Source organism: Penicillium manginii, assembly GCF_028828005.1.
Source record: "Penicillium manginii strain IBT 31320 chromosome Unknown utg000010l:1.0-1143873.0:1.0-1144522.0, whole genome shotgun sequence".
NCBI classification, from domain to species: domain Eukaryota; kingdom Fungi; phylum Ascomycota; class Eurotiomycetes; order Eurotiales; family Aspergillaceae; genus Penicillium; species Penicillium manginii.
Window position 1 is genome coordinate 573,539 of NW_026643111.1, and position 14,550 is coordinate 588,088.

General features: G+C 48.1%; 7 protein-coding genes across 7 annotated transcripts; 4 read left to right on the forward strand and 3 right to left on the reverse strand.

Annotated features, from left to right (window-relative positions):
* Nucleotides 1-296: 296 nt before the first annotated feature.
* On the reverse strand, nucleotides 297-2,279 carry N7533_013109 (cytochrome P450; the record flags this gene model as incomplete). The annotated part of the gene is made up of 8 exons (XM_057109759.1): nucleotides 297-646; nucleotides 703-937; nucleotides 985-1,290; nucleotides 1,340-1,604; nucleotides 1,666-1,711; nucleotides 1,765-1,895; nucleotides 1,960-2,045; nucleotides 2,136-2,279. The coding sequence occupies 8 exons, from the start codon at nucleotides 2,277-2,279 to the stop codon at nucleotides 297-299; spliced, it is 1,563 nt and encodes a 520-aa protein (XP_056953344.1).
* Nucleotides 2,280-2,971: 692 nt separating this feature from the next.
* Nucleotides 2,972-4,467, forward strand: N7533_013110 (cytochrome P450; the record flags this gene model as incomplete). Its single annotated transcript, XM_057109760.1, has 3 exons — nucleotides 2,972-3,397; nucleotides 3,449-4,001; nucleotides 4,049-4,467. The coding sequence occupies 3 exons, from the start codon at nucleotides 2,972-2,974 to the stop codon at nucleotides 4,465-4,467; spliced, it is 1,398 nt and encodes a 465-aa protein (XP_056953345.1).
* A 609-nt stretch (nucleotides 4,468-5,076) lies between these two features.
* N7533_013111 (cytochrome b5-like heme/steroid binding domain-containing protein) lies at nucleotides 5,077-5,422 on the forward strand (the record flags this gene model as incomplete). Its single annotated transcript, XM_057109761.1, has 2 exons — nucleotides 5,077-5,189; nucleotides 5,239-5,422. 2 exons carry the CDS (start codon nucleotides 5,077-5,079, stop codon nucleotides 5,420-5,422), a joined length of 297 nt encoding a protein of 98 aa, XP_056953346.1.
* A 1,317-nt stretch (nucleotides 5,423-6,739) lies between these two features.
* N7533_013112 (uncharacterized protein) lies at nucleotides 6,740-7,970 on the forward strand (the record flags this gene model as incomplete). The annotated part of the gene is made up of 2 exons (XM_057109762.1): nucleotides 6,740-7,611; nucleotides 7,667-7,970. 2 exons carry the CDS (start codon nucleotides 6,740-6,742, stop codon nucleotides 7,968-7,970), a joined length of 1,176 nt encoding a protein of 391 aa, XP_056953347.1.
* Nucleotides 7,971-8,131: 161 nt separating this feature from the next.
* On the reverse strand, nucleotides 8,132-8,654 carry N7533_013113 (uncharacterized protein; the record flags this gene model as incomplete). The annotated part of the gene is made up of 2 exons (XM_057109763.1): nucleotides 8,132-8,431; nucleotides 8,481-8,654. The coding sequence occupies 2 exons, from the start codon at nucleotides 8,652-8,654 to the stop codon at nucleotides 8,132-8,134; spliced, it is 474 nt and encodes a 157-aa protein (XP_056953348.1).
* Nucleotides 8,655-8,862: 208 nt separating this feature from the next.
* Nucleotides 8,863-12,553, forward strand: N7533_013114 (ATP-dependent RNA helicase ECM16; the record flags this gene model as incomplete). The annotated part of the gene is made up of 2 exons (XM_057109764.1): nucleotides 8,863-9,063; nucleotides 9,116-12,553. 2 exons carry the CDS (start codon nucleotides 8,863-8,865, stop codon nucleotides 12,551-12,553), a joined length of 3,639 nt encoding a protein of 1,212 aa, XP_056953349.1.
* A 547-nt stretch (nucleotides 12,554-13,100) lies between these two features.
* Nucleotides 13,101-13,727, reverse strand: cwc21 (U2-type spliceosomal complex subunit CWC21; the record flags this gene model as incomplete). Its single annotated transcript, XM_057109765.1, has 1 exon — nucleotides 13,101-13,727. One exon carries the CDS (start codon nucleotides 13,725-13,727, stop codon nucleotides 13,101-13,103), a length of 627 nt encoding a protein of 208 aa, XP_056953350.1.
* Between the last annotated feature and the right edge of the window lie 823 nt (nucleotides 13,728-14,550).

The following is a 14,550-nucleotide window of genomic DNA, read 5'->3' on the forward strand; positions in this document are numbered from 1 at the left end:
ATATCCATGAAGGGGCAGGTATATCTTTATAAAGGATCCATATTCCCAGGTAATAATCTAATTGTTGGCTATCTTACTACTACCCTAGGTAGGTAGTTCCCTCAGGCTTGAAATATGGCTTGAAATATATTAAGCACAATACCCCAGGGTAGGTGCTAATTCATGTAAAATATATTTCAAGTTTTTTTCGGGTCAAAAGCTAGAAAAGACAGCAAGCTCCACACCATACTCCAGGGCTTCATCAACATCTATCCATTCCTCCACCCCGAGTCCCTTCACTATGAACAGCTTTTCTCTCACTTACGCGTTATGAATGCCAAGTCCCCTGGTTTGACACCAATATTCATCTCAACCTCCTCGATTTTGTATTTCTCCAGGATGATAATAAGCGCCACTTTCATAAGCACATCCGCCATATGCTTTCCTAGACATTTTCCCGACACGATCCCAAACCTCATGAATCCATAACGGTAGTCATTTGGTGAGAGCTCGGAGAAACGCTCAGGGCGGAATTCACTTCCATCCGCACCCCATGTCAGGGCATTTGTATTTAGGCGACAGACGTCAATGACGAATGGGGTATGTGCTGGAATTTTGTAACGTCCAATCACTTTATCAACGGTGGTGTGTTCCGGTACCGAGAATGCTGGAAACGATGTTAAATTGATTAAAATTATTTTGGACTTTCAGATCAACACTCACATATAGCCGGATGTAGACGAACACTTTCCAGGCACAAATAATGCAAGAGAGTCGTTTGTCGAGCCAAATAGTTTTTGAAATCAATCAGACCCACTTCGTCTTTCTGTGAAACGATCTCTTCAAAAAGCCTTTGTTGGAAGTCCGGATGTTTTGCTAGCTTTCCAAACATGAATGCTAGGATGTTTCCAGTGATATCAATGTTGGTGAAAATCATCTCGTCGATTGTTTGCAGATACTAATGGTGTGAGATAGGCATAAACAACCAGGGCCAGGAATATTTACCTGATCCATAGACATGCCATCCTCGGGCTTAACGCCTTGAAAGACATGATTGGCCGGAATATCCATGCCACTCTGAATTGTGTTAGCCGAGAAAGCGACAAGCGTGATAATGATATCCCATACGATGCGTGCTTTATCCAAAATTGCAGTATTGAATCCCTTCCATTCCTGTTGATACTGCTCCAGGATACGACTAGAAGAGGTTGGTAGCATATTATACCATTTGTACTTCTGCCATCGACCGACCACCGCATTTTTAAGCGCCTGTTTCTGCATCGCGCTGATGCGAACAAGTTTCGAATATTCCTAGAAGGTTTTTAGCCTCGAACGATATGGAAGTAAATTGAGAAATTACCTCATCATCAAATGCTTCGCCATAGAAGCTGAGTGGTATGACCCGGAGCGGTAGTAAGCCGCAAGAGGTCGGCGCGTGTACAACCATTCGACCAACACCTGCCCGGAGTGAGTCATTTTTGAGTGCCTTGAGCCAATTCTCGACCTCTTGTTTGAAAGGGTTAATCAGAGTCAGGCTTACGCCATGAGTGTAGACTGGGTCGAAATGGCGGCGCACCACTCGCCATTCTTCTCCGTGAAGGGCACCAACACATTGACCTAAAACTCTTTTTGAAACCGTAAGCCAAATATGGAATCACTTTTATTAGATAAGAAGATCGAGTATACCGATAGAAATAATCGCCAAAATTTAGGTCTGGGGGTCGATAATGATCTAGAGGAATATTCCAGTCAGCAAGTGCTAAGTGAAAGCGACGGGCAACATACCCTTTGAGTCCTTGCGCAAAAACTCTCGAACATGCTCTGCAGTATGTATCACAACCTCGCGATGTTTTCCATTTCGGAGCACATATGGCTCATCATGAGCCAAACTCTCTCCTTTCTTGGACACTTGTAGTCTGAAAAGGAAAACGTTCCCGTTAAAATCATCGCAATTCAGAGTCTGTGGGCTCCGTTACCTACGGAAGAAATACAATAGCTGCTTTGGATGTTCCACCAACATTCAGCTCTTTCATGGGCACTCCATCCATATCAAAACATTTTAATTTCTGAGGAAACAAAATTTATTAATTGTTCGGCTCAATTATTCGCCCAGCTTTGGCAAGAAAACATATGAGACTCAGGCAGTCTTTACTTACAGATCTGCCGCGCTTCGCGGCAATCATCAGGATGAACGAGAATATTCCAACGGCCCAGATATATGAGGTTGAGAGATATTCAACATTTCTGACGCTACTGAAAAGCCGCAGCAACGTAGCAACGGGTTGAGTTGGTGAATCCATGGCAAAGGTTTAGTACTGGGCTCAAAAAGCGACAATAAGTGCAAATAAAAACGGCGACCATTGGGGATTTGGGATACGTTCCAATATGAACGAGCAGCCCACTGGCAGTTTCTCCGCTAGCTTCAATGGCCAATGCACAGCTCTAACTAAAATTGGATGTCACTAGCGGTTTTGCGATAAAATTCTTCTTGCAGAAATCCTATGGGAGAGCTAGATGGAAAATGTCGGTCCGTGTCCAATCCCGAAATGTACAAAAGTAAGCGGAGATAGTGTTTTCTCCCCGTTGCCACGGGGTTAATACAGAAGCGTCAGACGCTTACCTGATGATTACAGACAGTATCGAACCATTCAGCAGCCAAGATACAGACACCAATGTAAGTACTGATATGTCTCATAAATGATGAAAGTGGGCTAAAAAATTCTATTCCCAAAATTGTAAACCAACATTGTGATATTCTCATACTTTGGACGCGAGAGAAAAAGAGCCCAGATTCGTCGAAATGTTCCTCACAAAATGGAATCTTGAAATCCCAGATTTTAAATTTGAATACGTCCCAAGATGGTCACATTTACTTTATCTCATATTTTTCTTCATCCTCACTAAATCGACAACATCGCGACTCACTCGATCATGGATAGAATGGCGGAACGGCTATGGAAAAATCCCGAGATACCCACAGCTGATCCCGATTATGGGATTCGATATCGCATTATCGATGGCCAAGTCTTTACGCAACCATACATTTTTGCTATGGCTTCGCATGTTGCACGATACGGGACCTGGGAAAGCAAAAACATTCACTATCGACTTTCTGGGCAGACACATGATTCACACTATCGAGCCTGAGAATATGAAAGCTATCTCTGCGACCGTCTGGAAGGATTTTGGCGTCGAGCCACTGCGACGCAGTACGGGAGCAAGTATGCCCTTTGCTGACAAGGGAGTCAACACAACGGATGGCCATGATTGGGCATTTAGCAGATTTCTGATCAAGCCTTATTTCTTGCGTGAGGCTTTCTCCAACACAGATCGTCTGAAGGTCCACACGGACAACCTATTGAGTCTCATTCCTTTGGATGGGTCTACTTTCGACATGCAGACACTCATGCAACGCTGGGTATGCACATCAATTGTTGTATTTTGGATAAAGGGCTAAATTATTGTACAGTTTCTTGACACATCCACAAATTTCCTCTTTGGTGAATCTATGGGTTGTTTGCTATACCCTGAAAGAGCTGAGATTGCTTGGGCAATGACCGATATCTTGCGCGGGTTACGTCTCCGCCTCCAAATGAGCAAATGGCTATGGCTTTTTCGATGGAAAGTCTGGTTCGGTGCGATTGATATTGTTCACGAATTCATCGATCGCCAGGTTGACAAGGCCTACAAGGAGAGAGCTAAAGCATCGAAGGAAGGCGTTTCAAGCGACAAAAACTCTTCATTTGGAGTCGAACTCAAGCCAGAACGAGGAGATCTACTATGGTCAATGGTTGGGAACGTCCCGGAAGACAGGGAGCGATTACGGTCGGAAATGCTGCTTCTATTCGTTCCCAACAATGACACGACCTCTATCTTTATCAGCAACGTATTTTGGAATCTTGCTAGATTTCCTGAAGTTTATGCCAAAGTGAGGGAAGAAGTTCTCTCGATCGGAGAGGATGCTCCCCTGACCTACGAGGCGCTAAGGTCGATGAAATACCTAGACGCCGTACTCAATGAGAGTGAGTAACTACTACCTGATTATAAAATAAAACTAAACATTTTCTAGCCCATCGGCTATACCCGAATGGTATCATGCAGGTTCGCTACTGCATCAAAGACACTTCATTGCCACTTGGTGGTGGTCCAGACGGAAAGTCGCCCATCTATGTTAGGAAGGGTGACGTTGTCCAAGTCAATAAGAATGTCATGCAACGAGATAAAGACATTTGGGGCGAAGACGCGGAAGACTTCGTCCCCGAAAGATGGTTCGGATTACGTCCATATTGGAACTTCGTGCCATTCGGTGGAGGTCCCCGACGTTGTCCCGCACAGCTTCTAGTTACTACAGAGGCCAGCTATGTCATCTCGCGGTTCTGTCGAAAGTTTAAGCTCATTGAAAATCGCGATTCTAAAGGCTATGTTCCTGTCATGAGAGCCGGCCCCGTCAATACTAATGGCGTCAAAATTGCAGTCACACCGGCATAGACAGGTATCTTCTCTTTCGCTTTCTTGGGGCCAGATTTGATGGGAAACGTTCTCCGGTAGCTACACTATTCAGAAGGATCCAGAAAATACTACTATGGTTGATATTGATCTATTTCACCTTATATCATACTACGTATACTCTCCTACAATTATCAATCATTAGAGAAACTCCAATTGGCGCTTTTCATTATTCCGTACTATTATCATTCTAGTACAAGGGTTTAAATGCAATAACTTCATCAAGACTAGCCCAGGACAATTTCATAGCCACATTGTCTTAATGGATAGCTGCCTACCCGACCATAACAGCATCCTTGCGTCGAATATGGAATATGGTATACTTCGGCGTTTACCGGCATCCAGATACGAACTAAAGAAGGCTCCGTGCTCCCCGAAATTAACACCGACGGGGCTGCAGGGCCAATGTAAGCCGAGATGGTTATTGTGGGCCATGTTCTTATCTCCACGAATACGGGGCTGTATTGGAACGCCTATGCTTACCACCGTTTCCAGTATCTGCATGATTTCTCGATTTGACATACTTTACTTCTGTCTCTGCTCTGCTGACAGCTAGTCGCGTTATCGTCCCATACTCCTTCATCAAACATCATGTCACGTATCTTAACCCTTCAAGACGTTGCCCGACACAAAACACAGGATGATGTCTGGCTTGCGATTCATGGGAAGGTATACGACGTGACAAAGTTCTTGGATGAGCATCCGTAAGAGACGATTTCCTTTCTATCGTTAGATCTGGCTAATCTTAAGTAGCGGTGGTGACGAAGTCGTGCTTGATAAAGCAGGTCAAGATGCTACTGCCGAATTCGATGACGTGGGACATAGCGAAGAGGCATGGGAGGCACTGGAGCCATTACTGATTGGAAGGCTAAAAGAAACGGTAATCACGACTGGGCGTTTGGAAATTTTATCTTCGTCGAAATTGAACAATCACTAATCACTCGCAAATCTATCTAGGATGGGGTCACTACGCAAACCTCCCTGCCCACGAAACCTAAAGATTCGACGACAACGGCCACGCGGAGAATTTCTAGACCAGTGAAAATTTTGGTATATTTTGGAGGCTTTGTTGGAGGTCTACTAGCAATTGGCCTGTATATCAACTTTACGACAAGTTTGAGTTTTGAAAGCGCCTGAGCGGGTTGGCTATGGCTAGAAATATTTGCTATTTGAGAGAGGGGAATATTCTCTTTTAACCTTGAAACCTTGGAAGTTGATGAACGGCTTGAAAGTTTCGAACATACACTAAATGTTACTAGTAGATCAATGCATCGAGTTTGACGAGAATAAAAAACATCATCCTCCATGGCTGTCTACCTCTCAGTCAAGGTCAAATCAAACACTACTCTCGCCCGGGCGGTTGCGATCGGCAATCCTACTACCTTGGATCCGGAAAACCTTCGGTGATGAACCAGATTATTTCTCTTTCTGACGCATATCATTCATTACTTGGACAGTCGATTGATTTTTCTAGGCGTATACAATACAAGACCAGCGGGTCAAATGATTGTTCAGTCTTCTCTCGGTCTTTAATCTACAGTCGTTACCTGCTTCAAGTGTCTTCTTTGTTAACTATATTGAAATAAATTAAGCTTGCGAACAGAGAAAAACAAGTTAATCCCCGGGGCCTTAAGATGCGAACTCTCAGACTAATAGTTTGGCCGCTTAGGGTCGACAAGGTTTCACTTCTCGTGCCCGGGGCAAATCACGGACGTCTTCCGATAGCAGTTCTTCTTCTCTCCTAGAGCCCCTGTCAGAAGTGGATCAGTCGTCACAATAGAGCCCACTGGCGCGTCTTATGGTAGTATGTCAACTTTTCCCCGGATATCAATCGTAGAAAAGTTGTGATCGACAAGAAAGTTCTGTGCGCAAAACGTTCCACCGTCATTTTGCCTATTTGGATCAAACTTTCATCGTCCATTTTTCGATACTTTCAAGGTTCTTGACGCTTCGGACTTGTTTTCTTCCTGTTTCAGAGCGATCTACATGATGGGGTCCTCCGGGATAACCCACCCTCTTTTGCAGCTAAATATGAAACACTCCCTTTCTCCACAGCAATATACTAGTATGCCGATCAGTAGCATGTTCCGGCAGATAACTAAGTTTTGACAGAAAGTCGTTGTCTCAGTCCAATACTTTAAGGTTCTGAGGTCCCCGTGGGAAGCCGTCAATCCTTGCTCGATCTTATTAAAAGATGCCCCCGTCCAAGTACAGTTCGAACACTCATCGCTCTCTTCTTGGGCCATTATACACAATGCAGTTAATCGCTTTTATTCTCTCCTTTTCTGCTGCCGCGACAGCTTTCGTTCACCCTGGAGCACTTCATACCACCAAAGACTTCGAACGTATCAACAGTCATGTGGCCAACGCCGAAGAGCCATGGAACACGACCTGGACATTGTTGACAGCAAGCTCCTACGCACAGGCATCGTACCAGCCCAATCCACAGGAAATTGTCTATCGTGGCGCGAATGGCGTGGATTCAGAAAATTACCAATATCTCTATCGTGATGCAGCAGCCGCCTACCAGCTTGCGCTCCGCTGGAAAATCTCCAACGACACAAGTTTTGCCGATGCTGCAGTCAATATCCTCAGTTCTTGGGCAGGAAAATTGACATCTATTGGTGGAACTAGCGACAAATTTCTGGCTTCCGGTCTATATGGGTACGAGATGGCCAATGCCGCCGAACTCATGTCGGATTACTCGGGCTGGGATAGTGGCAACAAGACAGCGACGGGAAGCATGCTCACCAATGTGTTTGCTCCCATGAACACGATCTTCCTCGAGGATCATAATGGCCAAGACTACTTTCACTACTATGCCAATTGGGATCTGTGCAATCTTGCCTCGCTGATCGCTATTGGCATATTCACCGATAATGAAACCATGTATAAGAATGCCGTGAACTATGTTCGGACGGGCCCTTCAAATGGCGCCTTGCCTATATTCGCGATCGCCAACTATACCGAGTCTGGGTCTGGCAAGACTTTGGCCCAGGGCCAGGAAGCTGGCCGGGATCAGGGTCACTCTACGCTAGATGCCGTGCTTTTTGGAGTTGTTGCGCAGCAAGCATACAATCAAGGCGATGATCTGTTTGCAGAGTACAGCAATGAAATCCTCAATGCGTGAGTTCAGCCCATTCAACCCTCTAGGTCTGTTTATACTGATTGATCGAGATAGTGCCGAGTATATTGGGAAGTATAACGTCGGTCAAGATGTTCCATACACTGCATACAACAGTTACCAGGGTAATCAGACAGTTATTTCAAACAACTCACGTGGAACTGTTCGTCCCGGCTTTGAGTTGTTGTCCGCGCACTATGGACAGCTGAAGGGATTGAATTCATCGTGGACTGACGCTTATCGAGACTGGGTGAATGTCAACTCTACAAGTGGCGTGGAAGGTGGAGGCGGAAACTATGGAACAACATCCGGCGGTTTTGATGGACTTGGTTTTGGCACTTTGTTGTATCGTATTTCCTAGATAATGATGAATTTAATTTGCCGGGCAGAGGTCAAGTCGGGATTTGTTTTCTCGGTGGGAACAGCTAACTGTAGGCTACTGCGGTTGATGCTAAAATCACCAGTCTTGAAGAAACTTGACAATTCGTGAATCGTAATGTTCATTGAGAGCAAATTGGTATCCTAAATGCATTGCAGAACAAGATCGATGATGGAAAAGAACGCATCTCTATCCGCGCCTGAGTTGGGGCCGAGACCAAGGCCGACAACCAGAAGTCGCTTTTCGGCGGGGGATTTAGTTGCGATTGCAGTGCCAACTTGTCGAGCAACCAGCTGACCGATTGTATCCTGACCAGACGCATGGCCACCCAGAAGAGATGTTGCTGTCAACCCGCTGAGGGGCAGTAGGCTGTCATCCGTGCCCTCGGAGATAGTGTGCATACCATCGGTGCCAGGATTTGGGTTTCCAAGTGGCACATGTAGCTATTCTCAGGTCAGCAGATTTCTTCACCTGCGCTTCAGCAAGACAAACCCAATGTGCGAGTCGGCCTTGTTGCGAGATGGTGACCATGATCTTATCGCTAAAGTTCATGACCATGACATCCGTCTTGACACCATCCACCAGGCCGGCTGCCTGTTTTGTAGCCGCGGGAAATGGCAGATTCAAGTTCAGCGATTGCTGCAATACATCGTCCAAAGTCGCCATGTTTGATGTTGGTACATTCGAGCATTTGCATTGCGGCGCCGCATGTTGATGTTGAAGGGCGGTCAGCAGATCCCCACAATCAATTGCGGGCAGAAATTACACCGCCTCCTAAATGTCCGACATTTTTTTCTCCCGCGTTCAACTCGGCGACTGAACAATTCAAGCCTCTTGGTTTTTCTGCATCTGTTGAGAGGCAGGATCTTTCAAGATGCCCAAATTCGTCCCCCGTCAGCGAAAGCAAAAGCACCGGCGTCAGGAGCCCACTGAATCGATCGACACCAACGCTGCGGAGCTAGCGCCCGTCTCGAAAGATGAAAAAGAGGCTCGGAGAGAGAAGCTGCGTGAGGAGCTTCGAGATCAGCATACCAATGTCTCGTCAAAGAAGCAGAAGCGCTTAGATAAATATATTGTGCGTGCAACAGCTATGGGATTCGCAGGCAAGATGCTAACATTACACTCAGGAAAACAAACTCAAGAAAGAAGAGAATATCGAACTCCTCAAGAAACTCGCCCAGTCGAAATCTGATAACAGCGGTCTGAAAAGCTTTAGAGATCTGGGTGGTAAGCGGAAGCGTCTAGAGGACGATGGCGTCGCCGAACCTGTTGTTGCAGTGCAACCACGAAACACATCTGCTCCAGATCAATCAGGATACGAGACAGACGACTCTGATCGCGATCTGAAAGCATCCGACCCTGCTACAGATCCCGAGCCGGCCCCCAAACCCCAGGCAGCTGTTGGAAGCGGATTGAAACGCCCTCTCGAGCTCGGACCTGACGGCTTCCCAATCCTCAAAAAGCGGAAACGCGCTGCTAAGCCAGCTCCGAAGCTGGCCAGCGTGCAGGAACCTTCTTGGGAGGGATTCGGGTCAGGCGAGGAAGATTCGGCCGACGAAGATGAAGATGCAGAGGATTCCGATGACTCTGGAAGCGACATTGAGGAGGATTCAGAGGGTGGAGACGAGGATGAGGATGATGAGGATGACTCTTCTGAAGGCTCCTCCGAGGGATCTGAGGACGAGGACGAGGACGAAGATTCGGAAGAGGATTCAGAGGACGAGACCGAGGATGCTCCCCGCAAAATCAAAACAAGACAATCCGCCTTCAAATCTTGGGCCACGCAACAAATCAACGAAGCCATAGGCTTCAAACCAGAGGAACCCACGATCAACGATTATGCACAGCAGCAGGCATTTGCTCCTCCCACGAAGGAAGCAAGGAACACTGTCTACGAGGAGGAGCCCCTTCCTGAGGAACTCAAAGTCACCAAGGGTGATCCCTACCGCAAGGCTTTCAGTGTTCCTGTTGATCGCTCTGAAGAGATTCAAAATGCACGTCTGGGCCTTCCGGTTGTTGGTGAAGAGCAGAAGATCATGGAGGCAATCCACAACAACTCAACCATCGTGATCTGGGGTGCCACTGGTAGCGGAAAGACCACTCAGCTGCCTCAATTCCTATTCGAATCCGGATACGGCAATCCTAATAGCCCCAACCCAGGCTTGATTGGCATTACTCAACCTCGCCGAGTAGCGGCCGTGAGTATGGCGAACCGTGTGGCCCAGGAACTTGGCCAGTATTCTGATCAGGTCTCCTACCAAATTCGATTCGAATCCACGACTTCCAAGAAGACCGCCATCAAGTTCATGACTGATGGTATTCTTCTTCGCGAGATTGCAGATGATTTTGCTCTCCGCAAGTATTCCGTCATTATCATCGACGAGGCGCACGAGCGGAGTGTCAACACCGATATTCTCATCGGAATGGTCAGTCGTATCGTGGACTTGCGCAAGTCGCTTATGGCGGAAGACCCGACAGTCACCCCGCTGAAGATCGTCATCATGTCTGCTACCCTGCGCATTTCTGATTTCACACAAAATGCAGCCCTTTTCCGACAAGGACCACCTCCATTGGTTCAAGCAGAGGGCCGTCAGTACCCTGTCACCACCCACTTTTCCCGTCGTACGCACCGTGATTACGTCGAAGAAGCATTCCGCAAGGTCTCGCGAGGTCACCGCAAGCTGCCACCAGGTGGAATGCTTGTGTTTTTGACTGGACAAAACGAGATCCGACAACTCTCCAAGCAGCTGAAGCAAGCATTTAGACCTACACAGCGAGCAGACACGACCCAGGCACGGGTGCAGATTACAGCAAACGATGCGCCTCTGGAAGCAGAAGATCTGGAGCTCGGTGGAACAGAGATGAACAATGTTGGCGATGATGATGACAGTGATGTAGAAATTACTGGTTTGGACGAGCCAGAAGATGATGACGAAGGATTTGACTTGGGCGAGGATGCCATGGATTCATCTACACGTGTCCATGTTCTGCCCTTGTACTCACAGCTTCCCACAAAGGAACAAATGAAGGTCTTCGAGGCACCACCAGAAGACTCTCGACTCATCATCTTGGCTACCAATGTTGCCGAAACTTCTCTGACGATCCCTGGAATCAAGTACGTCTTCGACTGTGGTCGTGCAAAGGAGAAACAGTACGATCTGTTTACCGGTGTTCAGAGCTTCCAGATTGGATGGATCAGTAAAGCCAGTGCGAATCAAAGAGCCGGTCGAGCCGGTCGTACTGGACCGGGACACTGCTACCGGATGTATTCGTCGGCTGTCTTTGAAAACGATTTCGACGAGTACACCGACCCCGAGATCCTTCGCACCCCGATCGAAGGTGTTGTCCTTCAAATGAAGAGCATGGGCCTGCACAACGTGATCAACTTCCCCTTTCCCACCCCTCCAAGTCGCCAGGGACTCGCCAAAGCAGAGAAACTGCTAAAGCACCTCGGTGCCCTCTCTGCCGAAGGCCAGGTCACGCAAATTGGTCGCCGTCTTTCCACCTACCCCCTCTCCCCACGATTCGGCAAGATGCTCTATATCGGACACCAGCACGGCTGCATGCCCTACGTTATTGCACTAGTCGCTGCGCTGGCCGTTGGCGATCTCTTCGTTTCAGAAGCCCAAGTGAACCCCATCGACACCAAGCCGCAGCAGAAGAAGAACGACGACAGCGATAGTGACAGCGACGAGGATGATAGAAGGGTATACACCAATGCAGACCGACTCGAAGACACAGAGCGCGAGCAAAAGGCAAAGGACTGGGCCCGCGTGCACCGCCTCCTCAGCAAGCACGACGAAACCTCCGATGCACTGAAATACCTCTCAGCAATCTGCGCCTACGCCTACGCCTCCGACGGCGAAGCCTTCAGCGAGCAGATGTTCCTCCGCGCAAAGGCGTTCAAGGAAGCAACTCAACTCCGCCGCCAACTGACCGACATCGTGCGCTCCAATAACCCAGGCCTGATCGGCGCCTATGAAGCAAAACTCCCTGAACCCTCTGTCAAGCAGATCAAGGCTTTGAAGCAGATCGTCACGGCCGGTTTCATCGATAACGTCGCCATTCGCGCGGACATGGCGCCCGTTCCTCCTGAGAACCCGCGCGCTCCTCGCCGCGCTATCGACGTCCCTTACCTCACTCTCTTCCGCTCGCGCGATGGACACGCTGATGATATCTCCGAGCGTGCCGTCTTCGTCCATCCTACCTCGATGTTGGCGAAACTCACGCCCAAGGAGATGCCGCAGTATATCATTTTCTCGCATCTGCAGCAGTCGTCCGCATCTCTGGTCTCGGATCAAGTTCCCAAGATCAGAATGTTCCCCCTCGTTGTGCCCAGTGGACCGCAGCTTGCTGCCATTGCGCACGACACCCCGCTGCTCCAGTACGGAAAGCCGGTTGGCAAGACGCAGGTTTTGGAGGGTATTCCTGTGCGTCGCTCGGCTTGGGTTGTGCCTTCGCTGGTTGGTGATGCGGGTGGTACGGGTTGGCCTTTGCCTGCTAAGAAGGTTGTGCAAAAGAAGGATCCCCGGGAGGGATGGGTAATTGAAAAGTTTGTGGCATGAGATTTTGGTTTGGTTTCTCGTGTCTTTGTATAGATGAGGTTATGATATCCAATTGAGTATAGTTGCATGTGTGCAATATCAATTTCCAAACATTCTACCAGTATGATTTAGTAGTCAGTGAAGCTTGATTGGGGCTGGTCCAGGAAAGAGATCAATCGGCCTACATGATCCGAGTCTTCTCTGGCAATATCAAGCATTCCAAGGTTGACTCGGACCTCGGGAGTGTTGATGAAAAAAGTAGAACCCAAGCCAAACCTGTAAGTAGTCACGGTACCTGGGTTTTCCGTCAAGTTCACGTCAACTTTTCACTTAGGAGCCCTAGAGCGAGTAGACTCCCTGAAGAATAGAGGTATTCACAGCATAAATTTCCAACAGAACTAGTGACACCTCCGAATCAATTACTCGCACAGTTCAGTTCAGCGCAACATGATCTTCGAAACCTCGGAAATACATAATCATCATAAGTACTACTAGTAGTAACCATATGCAACCCAAACGCCATAAAACACCAACCTCAAACAAGAAAAGAACAAGCATAAAACAACAACTAATCCCTCTCCCTCTCCCTCCTCCTCTCCCTCGTACTACTAATCTCCCCAGTCTCCCGATCCTCCCTAATCCCAAACGCCCTCCTCAACCTCTCACTCTCCTCAATCTTTGCCTCGGCAAGCTCATGAACCTGATAAGCCTTAAGATTCCTGCGATCCCGCGCTCCGTTCTTCCCTCCGCCACCACCGGCACTCCCACCCTCCATCTCCTTCAAAAGCTTAGCACGTAGCACCTCACACCTCGCATCAATCTCCTCCTCAGAAAGAACCCTCTCCTCAGACTCATCATCCTGCTCACCCTCCTCCTTCTCCGCTTTCTTCACAACCTTCCCCTTCCCCTTGCCCTTCTTGGCAACCTCCTCCTCAATCCGCTCATTCTCCTCCTCCAGCCTCTCACGCTCCTCCATAACCCGCACCTCAACAGCCCGCAACCGATCATGCTCAAGAATCTTCTTATCGGGAACACGCTGCTTAAACGCGCGCTCGGCGTAATTGTTCGCGCCTGTGAGGGGTGGGTATGGTGCGCCGGAACCGGCATTGCGCGGTTTCATGAAGGCGCTGTTCCGTTGGACGTAGCCTGATGTTCCGCTGCCGCGGGGTGTGGTTAGGCCGACGTTTGAGGACATTTTGTTGGTTGTGTGGTGAGGTGGAGGTTTGTGACGCAGTGTAGTGTAGGGTATGTGGAGGGAGGGTTTGTTTTGGTTTCGAATCGATGCGCGGGGTTTTTCTGCGCTTTGCTGCCTCAGTCGTGGGTGTGCGTCAGGACCGGCCTGCAGATTTAATGTAGCTTGAGCCGTGGTGGGAACTGGTAGACGGAGGCTTGAGCCAGCTTTGGGAATTTACCTTGGGCGGGTCCGATCTTTGCCATCTTATCAGTCACGTGAGTGTGTACCATTATGTGGGATAGCCAGGGAGACGTCTACGTTAGTGATGGAGGAATTTCATGCTTGAGAGAGTATATTTGATTTATTTTATTTGCAATTTACGATATGGTATGGATAATTAAGAGCAAGAGGTTGCGTGTGCAGTAGTTAAGAGGGGTGGTATCGTATCCAGTAATACATTAGCCAGAAAGCAAGAGATATCAACATCGACAGACGGAGATCTGATCCAGGGAAAACGAGTAGACACTTGTTCCATTAACGAAGTGACACTGTCTACCGAAGCAAACCCGCATCCGATATGATATACGTAGCATCATCTTTCTTAAAGATAGAAAGGAAGGAAATGAAAGGAATGGAAAGGAAAAGAGAGATGGGGAGCTCGAGCTCGAGGTAGCCTGAAGGCATGTCTCGGCCCCGTATGTAGCCTAGCCAAGCCAAGCCAAGCCACTCCCACTTATTGGCAAGACGAGAAAAGGAAAGAAGCGAGACAATATCAGGAAACAAGGTATGAAATAATAGTCGAGTAAATAGTAAGAAGACGGTAGAGGAAAGGGGGGGTAAGCAC